General features: G+C 46.4%; 2 protein-coding genes across 21 annotated transcripts in view; both read right to left on the bottom strand.

The window, feature by feature from the left end:
- SEC31B (SEC31 homolog B, COPII coat complex component) overlaps positions 1 to 744 on the bottom strand; it is a 39407-nt gene extending 38663 nt beyond the window's left edge. For 17 of the 19 annotated variants that reach the window (XR_010115800.1, XR_010115797.1, XM_055252017.2 and 14 more), the window contains exon 1: positions 465 to 627. The gene's annotated coding sequence lies outside the window, so the exon portion shown is untranslated. Of the gene's footprint in view, positions 1 to 464 lie in introns of all 19 variants that reach the window. The other 2 variants (XM_063618309.1, XM_063618313.1) reach the window with 1 other exon arrangement.
- A 4081-nt stretch (positions 745 to 4825) lies between these two features.
- Positions 4826 to 11137, bottom strand: NDUFB8 (NADH:ubiquinone oxidoreductase subunit B8). Of its 2 annotated transcripts, none has more exons than XM_055252004.2 (5): positions 10728 to 11137; positions 10340 to 10466; positions 7949 to 8048; positions 7373 to 7528; positions 4826 to 5015 (listed from the first exon to the last, which is right to left on the bottom strand). In XM_055252004.2, the coding sequence occupies exons 1-5, from the start codon at positions 10810 to 10812 to the stop codon at positions 4923 to 4925; spliced, it is 561 nt and encodes a 186-aa protein (XP_055107979.1). In that variant the 5' UTR covers positions 10813 to 11137; the 3' UTR covers positions 4826 to 4922. The 2 variants fall into 2 exon arrangements, with proteins under 2 accessions (XP_055107979.1, XP_055107982.1); XM_055252007.2 differs by having other exon boundaries at positions 4826 to 5225; positions 10728 to 10886.
- Between the last annotated feature and the right edge of the window lie 2576 nt (positions 11138 to 13713).

Below are 13713 nucleotides of genomic sequence, written 5' to 3'. Positions count from 1 at the left end.
GAGATGACCAATGAAATGCTGGACAGACTTGCCATGCAGGAGGGCACCAGCTACCCTTGGCAGTCCAGTCCCTAGGGAAGACGGTCAGTACGGCTTCTTTCCCGCTGTCGCCGAAGCGCGGCGCGCCAGGGTCAGCAATGACAGGCCTTCCCGCCCAGCCCAAACGCAGCGACACCGGGCCAGGTCAGGACCAAGGCGGATGGGAAGGCGCAAGGCAGCGCTGAATAGGGAGACCCTCATCCGGCTGGGGGCTCCCGTGCAGCAGGGACAGTAGAGCCGGATCCACTTCAAGGGTAGGCGTAGTGGAGGCCCCCGGGGCCCGGACCCGCGGGCAGGGCAGGCGCGGGCCGGGGGCTCCGCAGCAAGCGGGCTCCCCTCGGCGCTCTGCCGAGAAAGGAGCAGTGCTCCGGGTCCCCAGCGCAATCTCTGCTCCCAGGGACCCCAGACCGGCGGGGCGAACCAACCTGTGCGGAAGACCCCGGGCAAGGGTCAGGCGCCGCGGCCGGAGCCGGTCCTCTGGCAGGGCTCTCGCGCGGAGCCGGGCGCTGTGGACGGCGGCTGCGGAGGACCAAAAGCGGCGCGGACCCCGGAAGGGCACCGCCGCAAACACGCTCCGCGGGCGCCGAGCCCGAGACACGGACAGACCCACGGAGAACGTTTCCAAACAATATTATAGCTTTTAACCGGGCCTCCCTCACCTACCCTGTGATTGCGCAGTGGCTCACCTCCCTCACCTACCCTGTGATTGCGCAGTGGCTCACCTCCCTCACCTACCCTGTGATTGCGCAGTGGCTCACCTCCCTCACCTACCCTGTGATTGCGCAGTGGCTCAGATCTGGACCAGTAAGTTCTGGTCTATTCAGTTTGAGCGAGGCTCTAGGGCCAGTCTCTGAAAAGGGAAAATACTAACTCATTATCTATGTATTGAAGCGGGAGAAGACCCGGTCCTAGCCCCAGGAGCCCTTGGTGGAATCCATTTAGTTGAAAACGTAAAAAGCAATCGAGGCTGTACATGGCAGTGAGTGTTGCACTGCAGCCCAGCAGAAACTGGTGCCCAAAACTTGGTTGAATTAAGGGCTGTAAGTGTATGGAGGGTGAGACTACAGGGCCAGGGGCTTCCTGAAATATTTCAGGAACATAGGAGGGGTGTTATCCTCTGGAGCTGCAAGAACACAGGTGATATTCCAGCCAATCATGTATTTTTTATGTTGAAGAAATTGTGCCACTTCCAAATAAAAATGTTCTATGGACAGGCTGGGTGCAGTGGCTCACACCTGTAATCCCAGCACTTTAGGAGGCCAAGGTGGGCATATCACCAAAGGTCAGGAGTTCGAGACCAGCCTGGCCAACGTGGTGAAACTCCATCGATACCAAAAATATAAAAATTAGCCAGGCATAGTGGTGCACGCCTGTAGTCCCAGCTACTCGGGAGGCTGAGGCATGAGAATAGCTTGAACCCGGGAGGCGGAGGTTGCAGTGAGCTGAGATCACACCACTGTACTCCAGCCTGGGTGACAGAGACTCCATCTCAAAAAAAAAAAAAAAAAAAAAAAATCTGTAAGCAGCTTTAGATCTTAGAAACTTATGCTTAATGCATGAATTCTCTGTATTTCTGCCTGATACACCTCCAAAGATGGGGGCCAGTTATCATAATGGGGCCCAACTCATTGTGACACAACTCCAGTTCCCTTCCATGTGGATTTGGCAATTTTGAAGTCAGACAGAAGGTAATTCAGTGCATTATCTGTGCCTAGCCCGTGCTTCCTACCTACTAAGTACTCATGTATCTCCTGAACTTCTTAGCTGGCACTACAGGGAATGAAGCCTGAGGAAAAGTAAACAGGGTTGAAAACTAAACCTGAGAGAAGGAGGCAGAAGAGTTACTGATGGAATACTCCTAAAGAAATTTGAACCGGAAGCTTAAGTCACAGTTTCGGGTAGGACATGATTAAATCAAATTAAAAGTGCACTTTCTCAACTCACACCTTTTAAGAATTCTTGCTGGGAGCGGTGGCTCATGCCTGTAATCCTAGCACTTTGGGAGGCTGAGGCGGGTAGATCACTTGAGGTCAGAAGTTCAAGACCAGCCTGACCAATATGGTGAAACTACATCTCTACCAAAAAATACAGAAAAAATTAGCTGGGCGTGGTGGCGTATGCCTGTAATCCCAGCTAGTCGGGAGGCTGAGGCACGACAATCACTTGAACCTGGGAGGCAGAGGTTGCAGTGAGCTGAGATCATGCCACTGCACTCCAGCCTGGGTGACAAGAGTGAGACCATGTCTCAAAAAAAAAACTCTTGGCCGGGCGCGGTGGCTCACGCTTGTAATCCCAGCACTTTGGGAGGCCAAGGCGGGCGGATCACGAGGTCAGGAGATCTAGACTACAGTGAAACCTCGTCTCTACTAAGAATACAAAAAAAATTAGCCGGGCATAGTGGCGGGCGCCTGTAGTCCCAGCTACTCGGAGAGGCTGAGGCAGGAGAATGGCGTGAACCCGGGAGGCGGAGCTTGCAGTGAGCCGAGATTGCGCCACTGTACTCCAGCCTGGGCGACAGAGCGAGACTCCGTCTCAAAAAAAAAAAATAAAAAATAAAAATAAAAAAAAACTCTTTTTGGCCTGGCATAGTGGCCCACACCCATAATCTCAACACTTTGGGAGGCCAAGGCAGGTGGATTGCTTGAGCCCACAAGTTTAAGACCAGCCTGGGCAACATGGTGAAACCCTGTCTTTACAAAAAATACAAAAGTTAGCCAGGTGTGGTGGTGCATCCCTGTGGTCCCAACTGATTGGGAGGCTACAGTGAGAGGACCGCTTGGGCCTGGGAGGTAGAGGCTGCAGTGAGCTGTGATCACACCATTACACTGCAGCCTGGGCAACAGAGTGAGACCCTGTCTCAATAGTAATAATGATAATTATTTTCACTTTGTATTATAACTGCTGGTCTCCTATGTAATATTTGAAGGCGATTACTTTGTCTTACTCAGTTTTATATCTCCAGGGCTTATAAGTGTTTGATACATATTAGACACACAGGTGTTTGTGAAGGAAATGATTATCAAATGCTATAGAGAATGAAGACAGATAAAAAGCCAGTCGGGACCTTCAAAGAATAGCATTCCACAAGTATCCACTCCCTGACCTCACAAAAGATCTCTCACTGCCTGCATAACTAAGACTCCACATCTAATTTGAATGAACTTGCTTCTTTTGGTCACATTAAATGTATGCATTTCTATGGGACAGGTTTTCCGGCAATATACTGTAACTTAAGAAAACGTCCCCAAAGGAATACGGGTTGGTTCACTTAAAAATAAACGCATGAGGGCTGGGTACGGTGGCTCCTGCCTGTATTCCCAGTGCTTTAGGAAGCTGAGGCAGGACTGCTTGAGGCCAGGAGTTTGAGCCAGCCTGGGCAACATAGCAAGATCCCACCTCAACAAAAAATAAGAAACTTAGGTTCGTACATACCAGTAATCCTAGCTACTAGGGAGGTTGAGTAAGGAGGATCTCTTGAGCCCAGAGGTTTGAGGTTACAGAGAGCTATGATTGCGCTACTGCACTTCAACCTGGGGAACAGAGGAAGATCCTATCTCTAAATAAAACAAAAAACAGATGAATGAGATAGATTCTCAAAAACATAGTTTTTCTCTAAGGCTGTTATAGGAGTGTGGATGAGTCATTAAAAGTAATCAAAGCTATGAACATGTTCAGTAGTAACTCACTGTCCTCCAATTCATAAATATAGGTAATGTCAACTTATTAAGAAGCTATGATTCAGAAGCTGCTTTGGAATATTCTTCTTATAACAGAAATAAGATCAGAGGCAGTCACAGCCTTAGGCAGACAGGACAAAAACACTTATCAGTCCTGTAATATACTTGAAACATGTTAAGAGCACAATTTTTTCCAAGTAACCACTATTATTAAGGAGGTTTTTTTCCCTGAGACAGTCTGGCTCTGTTGCCCAGGCTGGAGTGCAGTGGCACCATCTCACTGCAACCTCCACCTCCTGGGTTCAAGCGAGTCTCCTGCCTGACTCCGGAGTAGCTGGGATTACAAGCATGCACCACCAAGCTCGGCTAATGTTTTGTATTCTTTAAATAGAGATGGGGTTTTTACTATGTTAGTCAGGCTAGTCTTCAACCCCTGGCCTCAAGTGATTCACCCGCCTCGGCCTCCCAAAGTGCTGGGTTACAGGCTGAGCCACCACGCCATGCCAAGGTTTTTTTCGAGACAGGGTATTGCTGTGTTGTCCAGGCTGGAGCAGTGTTGCAAACATGGCTCACTGCACCCTCCAGGGCTCAAATGATCCTCCCAGCTCAGCCTCCTGCACAGCTGGGACCACAGGCGCGCACTGCTGTGCCCAGCGAATTTTTTGAAATTTTTTTTTGTAGAGATGGGGTCTCGTCATGTTGCCCAGGCTAGTCTCAAAGTCCTGAGCTTCAAGCAATCCTTCCACCTCAGCCTCCCAAAGTGTTGGGATAATAGGCGTGAGCTACCAGACCCAGACTAGAAAGGTTTTTTATGGGAAATAAATCTTGTTCCAACTTGGAAAGTTAGGAACATTTCTTCCTTGACCCTGTAAATGGGAAAAGGAGCGACCCTTAACACCTCCACACAGCTAAAACCCTTAAGTACCTTCACAACCCAAGTGAAATTAACAAATTAACATTTTGTGCCTAAGCCCCCATCCACCCCACCCTCTTATACTTTAAATTTCAGAATAAGAAAACAGGGAAGACAGCAGACTTCAAGCAGAAAAAAAGGGAAAAGGATGAGGTTCCTCAGGGCAGTGACTATTCCTGGGGAAATGAGGCACAAATAACACAGCACTGAGTTTTATTAGGGATTTCATTAAGGTTAAATTTCTAGGAATGAGGGAGTCCTAGTTAGAGGACACAAAAGCCCACGAAGCCTCCTCAGATCTCATAGTGAACCACCCGCTCTGGTTCTTTAGAGGGATCGCCGCCTCGTTCCAGGTACAGATTATTGTAAGGATACTGCTTTGGTCCCTACGGAAAAAAACACAGGTCAGCAAGAACATACATTCAGTCAATACCTGGCTACACCCCACTCTGAGTTAACAATCACGCATGGTAAATGGGTACGCAGTAGCCTCTGGTCAGACCCAGCTGGGCTAGGAAGGCCGGAACAGCACTCCTCTTCCTCACTCAGCCCAAGGCAGAGAGAAAGCCTAAATTGTAAGAGAAGTGGTGCCTACACTGTGAAAGAGAAGGAGAAAGGGGGAGGGAAGGGGGCTAGGGAAAGGAGGGGAAGGAAGAGAGGGAGGGAGGTAAAGAAATAGAGAGAGTGTGTCAGAGTCAGAGGCAACGCTTTCTAAATGAGACAATGCATCCATCCATCCTACTCTCTCTCCGGGTCGAGACAGACTCAATCTCCTTTAAGTCACTCAGCCTCTAATGGTTCCACCACTAAAGTGGCCCAGCAAATGAGGCGTGCAGGAGCAGTGGTGGGGGAAAGCACAGAGGAGACAAGGCTGGGACGTGCTTTAGGGGCTGCTGGCTTTACCAACAAACAGCTGTCAGAGAACACAGCTCAAGGGGAGGAGAAAAGGGTGATGTGCTTACAGAACTGAAAAATGGAAGAGCCACACTGTTTCTTGCTCTCCTGAAGTGAAGTTAGTGCTCACCCTAGCCCTACGTGCACTCTCCAGCATGGAGCCCCTGGGGCTTGGTAGGAAGGCTCGTGTCAGTGCACACAGACATACCAGCTACCTTCAGGACATTGATTGTCTCTGCAGAGGTAGCACTGGGCAGCCAACTGCAAACACAGCAGCCTCTCTGCTTTCAGTTTCTCTCCTTCCAGTACATCCTGGAGACTACTCCTGGATTAATCTTCCTAAGAACTCAGCATTCATTATGTCACTTTTCTGTTCGAAAACCCAAAATGGCTCCCTGCCACCTAGAGGCAGACCAAGTCATCACTGTATCCCCAACCGCTAGCACAGTCTGCATCTGGTACATAGTAGAGGCTCCATAAATATTTGTTCAATTAATGCTTTATTACACCATCAAGTCCAAATCCCTTACCAATGAAATAAAAGCTGCCCAACCTAACTGACCAACTTACGTCACAATATTTTTTAACACAGTGATTTCCAAATCTAGATGCACATCAGAATTACCTGGGAGCTTGTTAAAAATACCGCTTCTAGAACCCTACTGTGATGCTACTGAATTAGGAGCACCAAGAAGCGGGGCCTGGGAATCTGGATTTTTAGCAAGTCTCCAGGAAACCAATGCAGCTGGTTATTTAGGAACTATTTTATACTTCTATTCTACTCTAGCTAACTCACCCTCCTTTTCCTTCATTGTTTTCTTTTTTTTTTTTTTTTTTTTGAGACAGAGTCTTGCTCTGCTGCCCAGGCTGGGGGGCAGTAGTGTGATTTCAGCTCACTGCAACCTCTGCCTCCCGAGTTCAAAGGATTCCTGTGCCCCAGCCTTCCAAGTAGCTGGGATTACAGGCGCACACCACCATGCCCAGCTAATTTTTTTGTATACTTTGTAGAGATGGGGTTTCTCCATGTTGCCAAGGCTGGTCTTGAACTCCTGAGCTCAAGCAATCTGCCCACCTCAGCCTCCCAATGTGCCGGGATTACAGGCGCAAGCCACCATGCCTGGCCGCCTTCATTGTTTTCTCTTGCCCCAAATGTTTTCTCCAACTTTCCATCACCCAAAGCGTGTGTGTGTGTGTGTGTGTGTGTGTGTGTGTGTGTTAGCATCTAGGTAGCCCTTCTCCTTGACAGTAACTCATACCACTAAGCACATACATTCACTATACACATATATACACATAAATTGTACAGAATTCCCATATATATGTTCAAATGTTGCTCATGTAACTTATTTAAATTTTCTTAACTAAACTTCCTTAAAGCTAGAGAATTCATTTTCTATGTCCTTTACATTCTCCAAAATGTAAGTCTATGCCTGTAGTAGACACTTAATTGCTTCCAATATACTACAGGAAGTGCCCTTCACATGTCCAACAAAGGATAAGATTTTCGCTCAAGATTCCTTAACTCTACTGTGAAAGATCACTTAATGAAATATTGTTAATAAATATAATCCCTAAATAGCAACTCTGGTGACTAGCTGGTTTCCACACACTCACTGCTCATCTAGTCTTCAAGTGTATCTACTCACCCAGACTGGTCCAAGAAGTAGGGGTGGAGAAGTGCTCTGGTACTTGTGGCAGGCCAATGGGTCAAGGCCCTCCTATCTTCCTATCTCCTAAGACTCCAGGAAGCCAAGCTTGGTATTGATTGGATTCCTACCCCAGAGACTTCACTCCCTCAGGAAATGGGGCTAAGCAAGCGTGCCTAAGGGAGCACTTCTCGGATACTCACCACAGGCTGGTAGACAGGGTACGTGTCCCCCATCCAGCACATGAATATCATGAAAGCCAGGAAACCGACGAGCTGCATACACATGACATGCCAAGAAACAGGTGTGGGGGATGTATCCACACGGTTCCTGTTGTACATGTCTAGGTGCCAGTGCATCTGAGGCAGAAAGACAAATAGCTGTCACATACTACTCTTCCTGCAAAATGCAGGCAAGTCCCCAGTGATCAGAGCCTGATACAAGGCTAGACAGACGCATTCTACCGCCCTGGGGTAATATGCTGAGAACCAGGTCTGAGGCACACTGCCCTACAGGATTAGATGCTGGCCTCTGTCTAGGTTCTGCTGAATAGGGACAGCTCAATCATGGAAGTGCACAACTTTCACAGTACAGAGTTTCATGATTCCCAGACGTCCCATTCAGTGTGCCACATGCAATCTCAGATCTCACATCACTGGACCTTGCTTCCTTGAGCAGAAAAGCTTAGTGTTACTTGGTCAAAGAAGTACCATCTGAGCTAAAGAATCTCCAAGAAGACAAAGGGAGAAGGAAGGTCAAATGAGATATGGTTCACTTACCGGTTCACCCCAGTTCAACCTCAGGTCCGGTTGGTCCCAGCTATACCATGGATCCCTCTCATGCTGTGAGCGGTCAGGGAGCTTCGGGTAGTCACCATACCTGAGAGACAGCAAGAACTTCTGGAAGGGGCTGTGAGGAGCCTCAGACAATTCAGAGTCTCCTCATCTTATAGATGAGAAACCAAGTGACAGAGATAACTGCCTCACCTAAGGACAAAAGAACTAAACCTCAAGGCAAGAGCTCAAGTTCTAGTCACTAAGCACAGAATTAACCATAGAAGTCCAAATTGTATTTAAAAGTTCATGGCAAACTTTGAAATATTTTAACGTATATAAGCTTTCCCTGGGCCGGGTGCGGTGGCTCATGCCTGTAATCCCAGCACTTTGGGAGGCCGAGGTGGGCAGATCACCTAAGGTCAGGAATTCAAGACCAGACTGGTCAACATGGCAAAACCCCATCTTTACTAAAAATACAAAAATTAGCTGGGTGTGGTGGCAGATGCCTATAATCTCAGCTACTCAGGAGGCTGAGGCAGGAGAATCACTAAAACCCAAGAAGTGGAGGTTGCAGTGAGCCGAGATCGCACCATGGCACTCCAGCCTAGGCAACAAGAGTGAAACTGTCTGAAAAAAACAAAACAAAACAAAAAAACCCAGCTTCCCCAAACTTCTTTCAATAAAAAGAAAAAGTCACACAATCATGTGATATTAGAGATGAAAGGGAATTTAGCAATCAATTACAGTCATGTGCCACATAACATTTCGGTCAATGACGGACCACATACACGAAGGGGGTCCCATAAGTTTATAATAAAGCTGCCCTATACATATGTACCATTTTTTTTTTATCTTTTTCTCTTTTTTGAGACGGAGTCTTGCTCTTTTCGCCCAGGCTGGAGTGCAATGGCACAATCTCAGCTCACTGCAACCTCCGCCTCCCGGGTTCAAGCAATTCTCCCACCTCAGCCTCCCAAGTAGCTGGGATTACAGGCACCTGCCACCATGCCCAGCTAATTTTTGTATTTTTAGTAGAGACAGGGTTTTGCCATGTTGGCCAGGCTGGTCTGGATCTCCTGACCTCGTGATCCACCTGCCTTGGCCTCCCAAAGTGCTGGGATTACAGGCGTGAGCCACTGTGCCTGGCCCATTTTTTATCTTTCATAGCATATTTTTATGTACCTTTTCTATGTTTAGATACACAAATACCATTGTGTTACAATTTCCCACAGTATTCGGTACAGGTTTGTGGCCTCAGAGCAATAGGCCATACCATAAAGCCGAGGTGTGTAGTAGGCTATACCATCTAGGTTTCTGTAAGTACTCTCTGATGTTCATACAGTGAGGAGATCGCCTAACAACACATTTCTCAGAATGTATCCCTGTTGTTAAATGACGTATGACTGTACTCTGATTCCCTCATAAGATAGAAAATGAAAACTTAAAGTTTAGAGTCTGAATCCAAAGTCACCCAGCTAATTGGAATAAAAACAAAAAGGGTACAGATCAGAAAAGCACTCTTCTCGTAATAACTGTGTTCTTGACCACCCAGTTGGCATTCATCTCCACATCTCAGACACCTCATGGGTGTCTTGCTAAGCTGGGTTTTCCCCAACAAATCCAGGTTCATCTGACACTGACTTCAAACAAGGCTGCTCTTGTCCACAACATAAGAAAAAACAGGAAATGATGACAACTAGACATATGCTACAGAAAATGAGTGTATAACAAGAAGAATAGAAGCTGCTGAAACCAAGATTGAAAGAGTGACATTAGGACAGGAAATAAAGGCAATGATAATCACTTCAGATAATTAACCATTGAGATGTTATGTGGGTATGGATACGGAAGAGTGTGGAAGGGATAGGATACCATCAACTGGAGTAAGTAAGGGGGCTGGCTGTTTAACCTGCTTAACAGTTGCTACGATTTCCACAGCACTAACAGAAAAAAAATTTTTTTTTAAAGAGACATACACACAAATATAGAGTACTCCGTTTACAAATAAGATTCTCATGACAGGAGTCCAACTCCAGCCTGGTCACATGCCTGGATGACAGCACCTGAGCGCAGCAGATGCTCAATCTAAATGAAACTCGACGCTCTGAATAGAGCCAAGGAAGGCTCCTGCTATTCGGGAGACCTCGAGGGAGCCATTAAAACCTCGGCTTCCTCATTTGAGGAAACAGCCTGAGCCAAGGAGAAAATTGAAGTCCTCTCAGCTGCAGCTGCTCACCCACCCCCTCCCACCTGCCTCCACAGAGAAAAGCACCCACTCCATTGACTCTGAGGAGTCACGAGAAGGTTCGGGAGAAAGGGTCACAGTCAAGCCACCCAACCCAGCCGGCCTTCTCCCATCACTACTTGGGTGCGAGCAGACCCTCTCTGTCTCACCCCATGCCATCATCCGGGTAAGGTTCGTAGTCTTCCACACGCATATTATACTTCTTGGCGGCGGCGGCCCGTTCTTCTGGGGTCCTAGGATAGGGTCCCGGGAACATGTCCTTGGTCATGTGGGAGGCTAGAACGCAGAAGAGAACAGGTCAGAAGCGAGCCCGCTCTCCAGCCGCTCCGAAGCCTTCAAGTCGCTGGGGCTGCAGAGGTCCGAGCCTGGGACTTCGCAGGATCAGCGCGACCCTCCACCCCATTTTCTGGATATATCAACGCCACCTCCGCTCCCTACCCAGAGGCTGCCGCCGCGGCATCCACGATCCCCCCTCCCGATACACCAAACCTCAGGTGCCCCCTTCCCACACTGAGGTCTCGCCGCTTTCTCGCGGACCTGTCCGTGCGCCCAGCGGCATCACGTTCCGGGATGCCCTTTGCAGCCACTGGACTCCCAGGACCCCGGCCCTGGCCACCGCCATCTTCACCTTCTTCACGTTTCCCTTCTGCACATGCGCAAAGGCCTGTCACGGCGGCTGAGCCGGGCCAAACGTGACGGAGGAAGCCGGGAGTGAAGAAAAGCCGAAGGGTTCAACAGGGGCGGGGTTTAAATACGGAGTTGGGAAGCCAGGGGTTGGATAGAGGCTGGGAGGGATAAGCGGGAAGAAGAGAAAACCAGGCAGATCTCTGACATTTCAGAATGTTGTGTCCTTTTTCTCCCTGAGCTGACTTAGACCCATCCAGGGATGATGGGAACTGGAACCTGAGCAACCCAAGTAGACAGCTTAACCACCTCCCCCAGAAGCTGTACTAGTGAAATGAGCCTGTCTTACTCTCTTCTCTGGCTGCTTGCTTTCCTCTCCTTCACCGGCACTTCCTTCCATCCCCAAACATGATCATTCTTCAAATTCACCTGTTGGTCTTGCTTGTTCTGTTCTCCAAATTGATTGATCTTCACTTAGACGCCAGTGCAACACACAAATCGGCCCTGAATTGGCTCTTTAGTTTCAGTCCGTGTTTCCATCTGCATGTCTCAGTCACCTCAACCCAACAAATGTAAAATTAAACCTATCACCAGAGGCAGCTCTCCAGAGACAGCTTAAAGCCTCGGAGTTGGTAGGACTTGGATAAAACAAATTACAAACCGGCCCATAATGAACAAACTCTAACTCAACAGAAGAATTGGAGACATTATTATGTTTGCATATGAATGTTTTCACTTGGGATTTGAATAACTTACACATTATAAATATGCACGTATTTCCGGTGACTTTTCAGGTGACCACTGTTTTGGAGCAGAACCTATTATTATAAATATTCTCAAGTATATATCAGAGCAATAAAAATGCATATAAGCTGGGAGCTGTGGCTCACACCTGTAATCCCAACGCTTTGGGAGGCCTAGGTTGGAGAATGGCTTGAGACCAGCCTGTGTGACACAGTGAGACTTCGTCTCTCTTTTTTTTTAAGTTATAAAAAATAAACAAATATGGATATATACTATTTAATATATAAATTTTGGGAAGGGCTACGCAGCAACTTGCTGTCTTGCAAATGAGCATCACTAGTTGATGTTCAGAATAATTGGACAACATCTGCATTCAACCAATAGCAAACCCTGATCCAATTTAGGTCAAGAAACAGAGTTGATCTAATTTATTTATTTTTATTAAGAGACTATTCACATAGCATAAATTCACCCTTTTAGGCCGGGTGCAGTGGCTCACGCCTGTAATCCCAGCACATTGGGAGGCCGAGGTGGGAAGATCACTTGAGGTCAGGAGTTCAAGACCAGCCTGGCCAACACAGCAAAAACCCGTCTCTACTGAAAATACAAAAATAGTCGGGCATGGTGGTGTACACTTGTAATCCCAGCTACTCGGGAGGCTGAGGCAGGAGAATCACTTGAACACAGGAGACAGAGGTTGCAATGAGCCGAGATCACGCCACTGCACTCCAGCCTGGGTGACAGGGTGAGACTGTCTCTAAAACAAAAAACAAACAAAAACAAAAACAAAAAAACCTTTTAAAGTGTACAATAGTTATTTTTAGTACATTTACAAAGTTGTGCAATCATCATCACTATCTAAAACATTTTTATCGCTTCTGAAAAAACCCATACACATTAGCACATTGCCCCTACTTCTACCCACTGGCAACCACTAATTTACTTTCTGTTTCTATGGATTTGCCTATTCAGACAGTTTATATAAATGGATATATATGTAACGCACATGCAATATGTGGCCTTTTGTGTCCATTTTCTTTCACTTAAGATAATGTTTTCAAAGTTTGTCTGTGTTGTAGCACATATCAGTACTTCATTCCTTTTTGAGCTGTATAATATTCCATTATATGAATGTACAGTACAGCATTTATACATTTATCAGTTAACGGACATTTGAGTTGTTTCTGCTTGTTTGGCTATTGTGAATAATGCTGCTATGAACATTCTTGTATAAGTTTTTGTCTGGATGGATGTTTTCTACTTTTTTGGTTATATGCCTAGAAGTAGAATTGCTGGGTCATAGGGTAACTCTATGGTTTAACTTTTGAAGAACTGCCAAATTGTTTTTCGAAGCAGCTGTGACATGTTACATCCCCACTAGCAGTGTGTGAGAGGGTTCCAGTTTCTCCACATCTTTATCAACACTTGTTATTGTCTCTTTTTAGTATCGCCATGCAAGTGCCTGTGAATGGTACTTCATTACAGTTTTCATTTGCAGTACCCTGATGACTACTAATGCTGAGCATCTTTCCATATGCTTATTGGCCATGGTATACCTTCTTTAGAGGAATGTCTGTTCAAACCCTTTGTTCATTTTTAAATTGGTTTGTCTTTTTATTGTTGAGTTGTAAGGATTCTTTATGTATTCTAGATACAATTCCCTGATCAGATACACAATTCGTAAATATTTTCTTTGACTCTGTAGGTTTTTTTAATTTCTTACAGTATCATTTGGAACCCTGTGTTTATCATGAAAGGGTGTTGGAGTTTGTCAAAAGCTTTTTCTGTGTCTACTGAGATGATTGTGTAGGGTTTTTTCTTTTACTAATACAGTGTATTATGTTGATTATAAATGATTAATCAATAAAATATTGATTACTACATGGTGTGTTATATTGATCATTTTCAGATTTTGAACTGACCTTGCATTCCTGGAATAAATCCCACTTGGTCATAGTATATAATTCTTTTATATGGTGTTAGACTGAGTTTGCTAGTATTCTGTTAGGATTTTTGCATCTATATTTATAAGAAATATTGGTCTATAGTTTTCTTTCTTTCTTTTTTTTTTGAGATGGAGTCTCACTCTGTTGCCCAGGTTGGAGTGCAGGGGTGCAATCTCGGCTCACTGCAAGCTCCACCTTCCAGGTTCACG

Source organism: Symphalangus syndactylus, chromosome 2 (assembly GCF_028878055.3).
Source record: "Symphalangus syndactylus isolate Jambi chromosome 2, NHGRI_mSymSyn1-v2.1_pri, whole genome shotgun sequence".
In the NCBI taxonomy this organism is placed as follows: Eukaryota; Metazoa; Chordata; class Mammalia; order Primates; family Hylobatidae; genus Symphalangus; species Symphalangus syndactylus.
The sequence above is the reverse complement of the archived record's forward strand: the minus strand, read 5'-3'. Positions and strand labels throughout refer to the sequence as shown.

What these genes read in the sequence shown, in the direction of transcription:
- NDUFB8 (XM_055252004.2), bottom strand. Translation starts at nt 10,812, where the DNA reads ATGGCGGTGGCCAGGGCCGGGGTCCTGGGAGTCCAGTGGCTGCAAAGG. An exon ending in GCCGCTGGGCGCACGGACAG is followed by an intron (nt 10,467 to 10,727) that starts GTCCGCGAGAAA and finishes TCTGCGTTCTAG; the next exon opens with CCTCCCACATGACCAAGGAC. An exon ending in ACCCTGTCTACCAGCCTGTG is followed by an intron (nt 5,016 to 7,372) that starts GTGAGTATCCGA and finishes TTTTTTCCGTAG; the next exon opens with GGACCAAAGCAGTATCCTTA.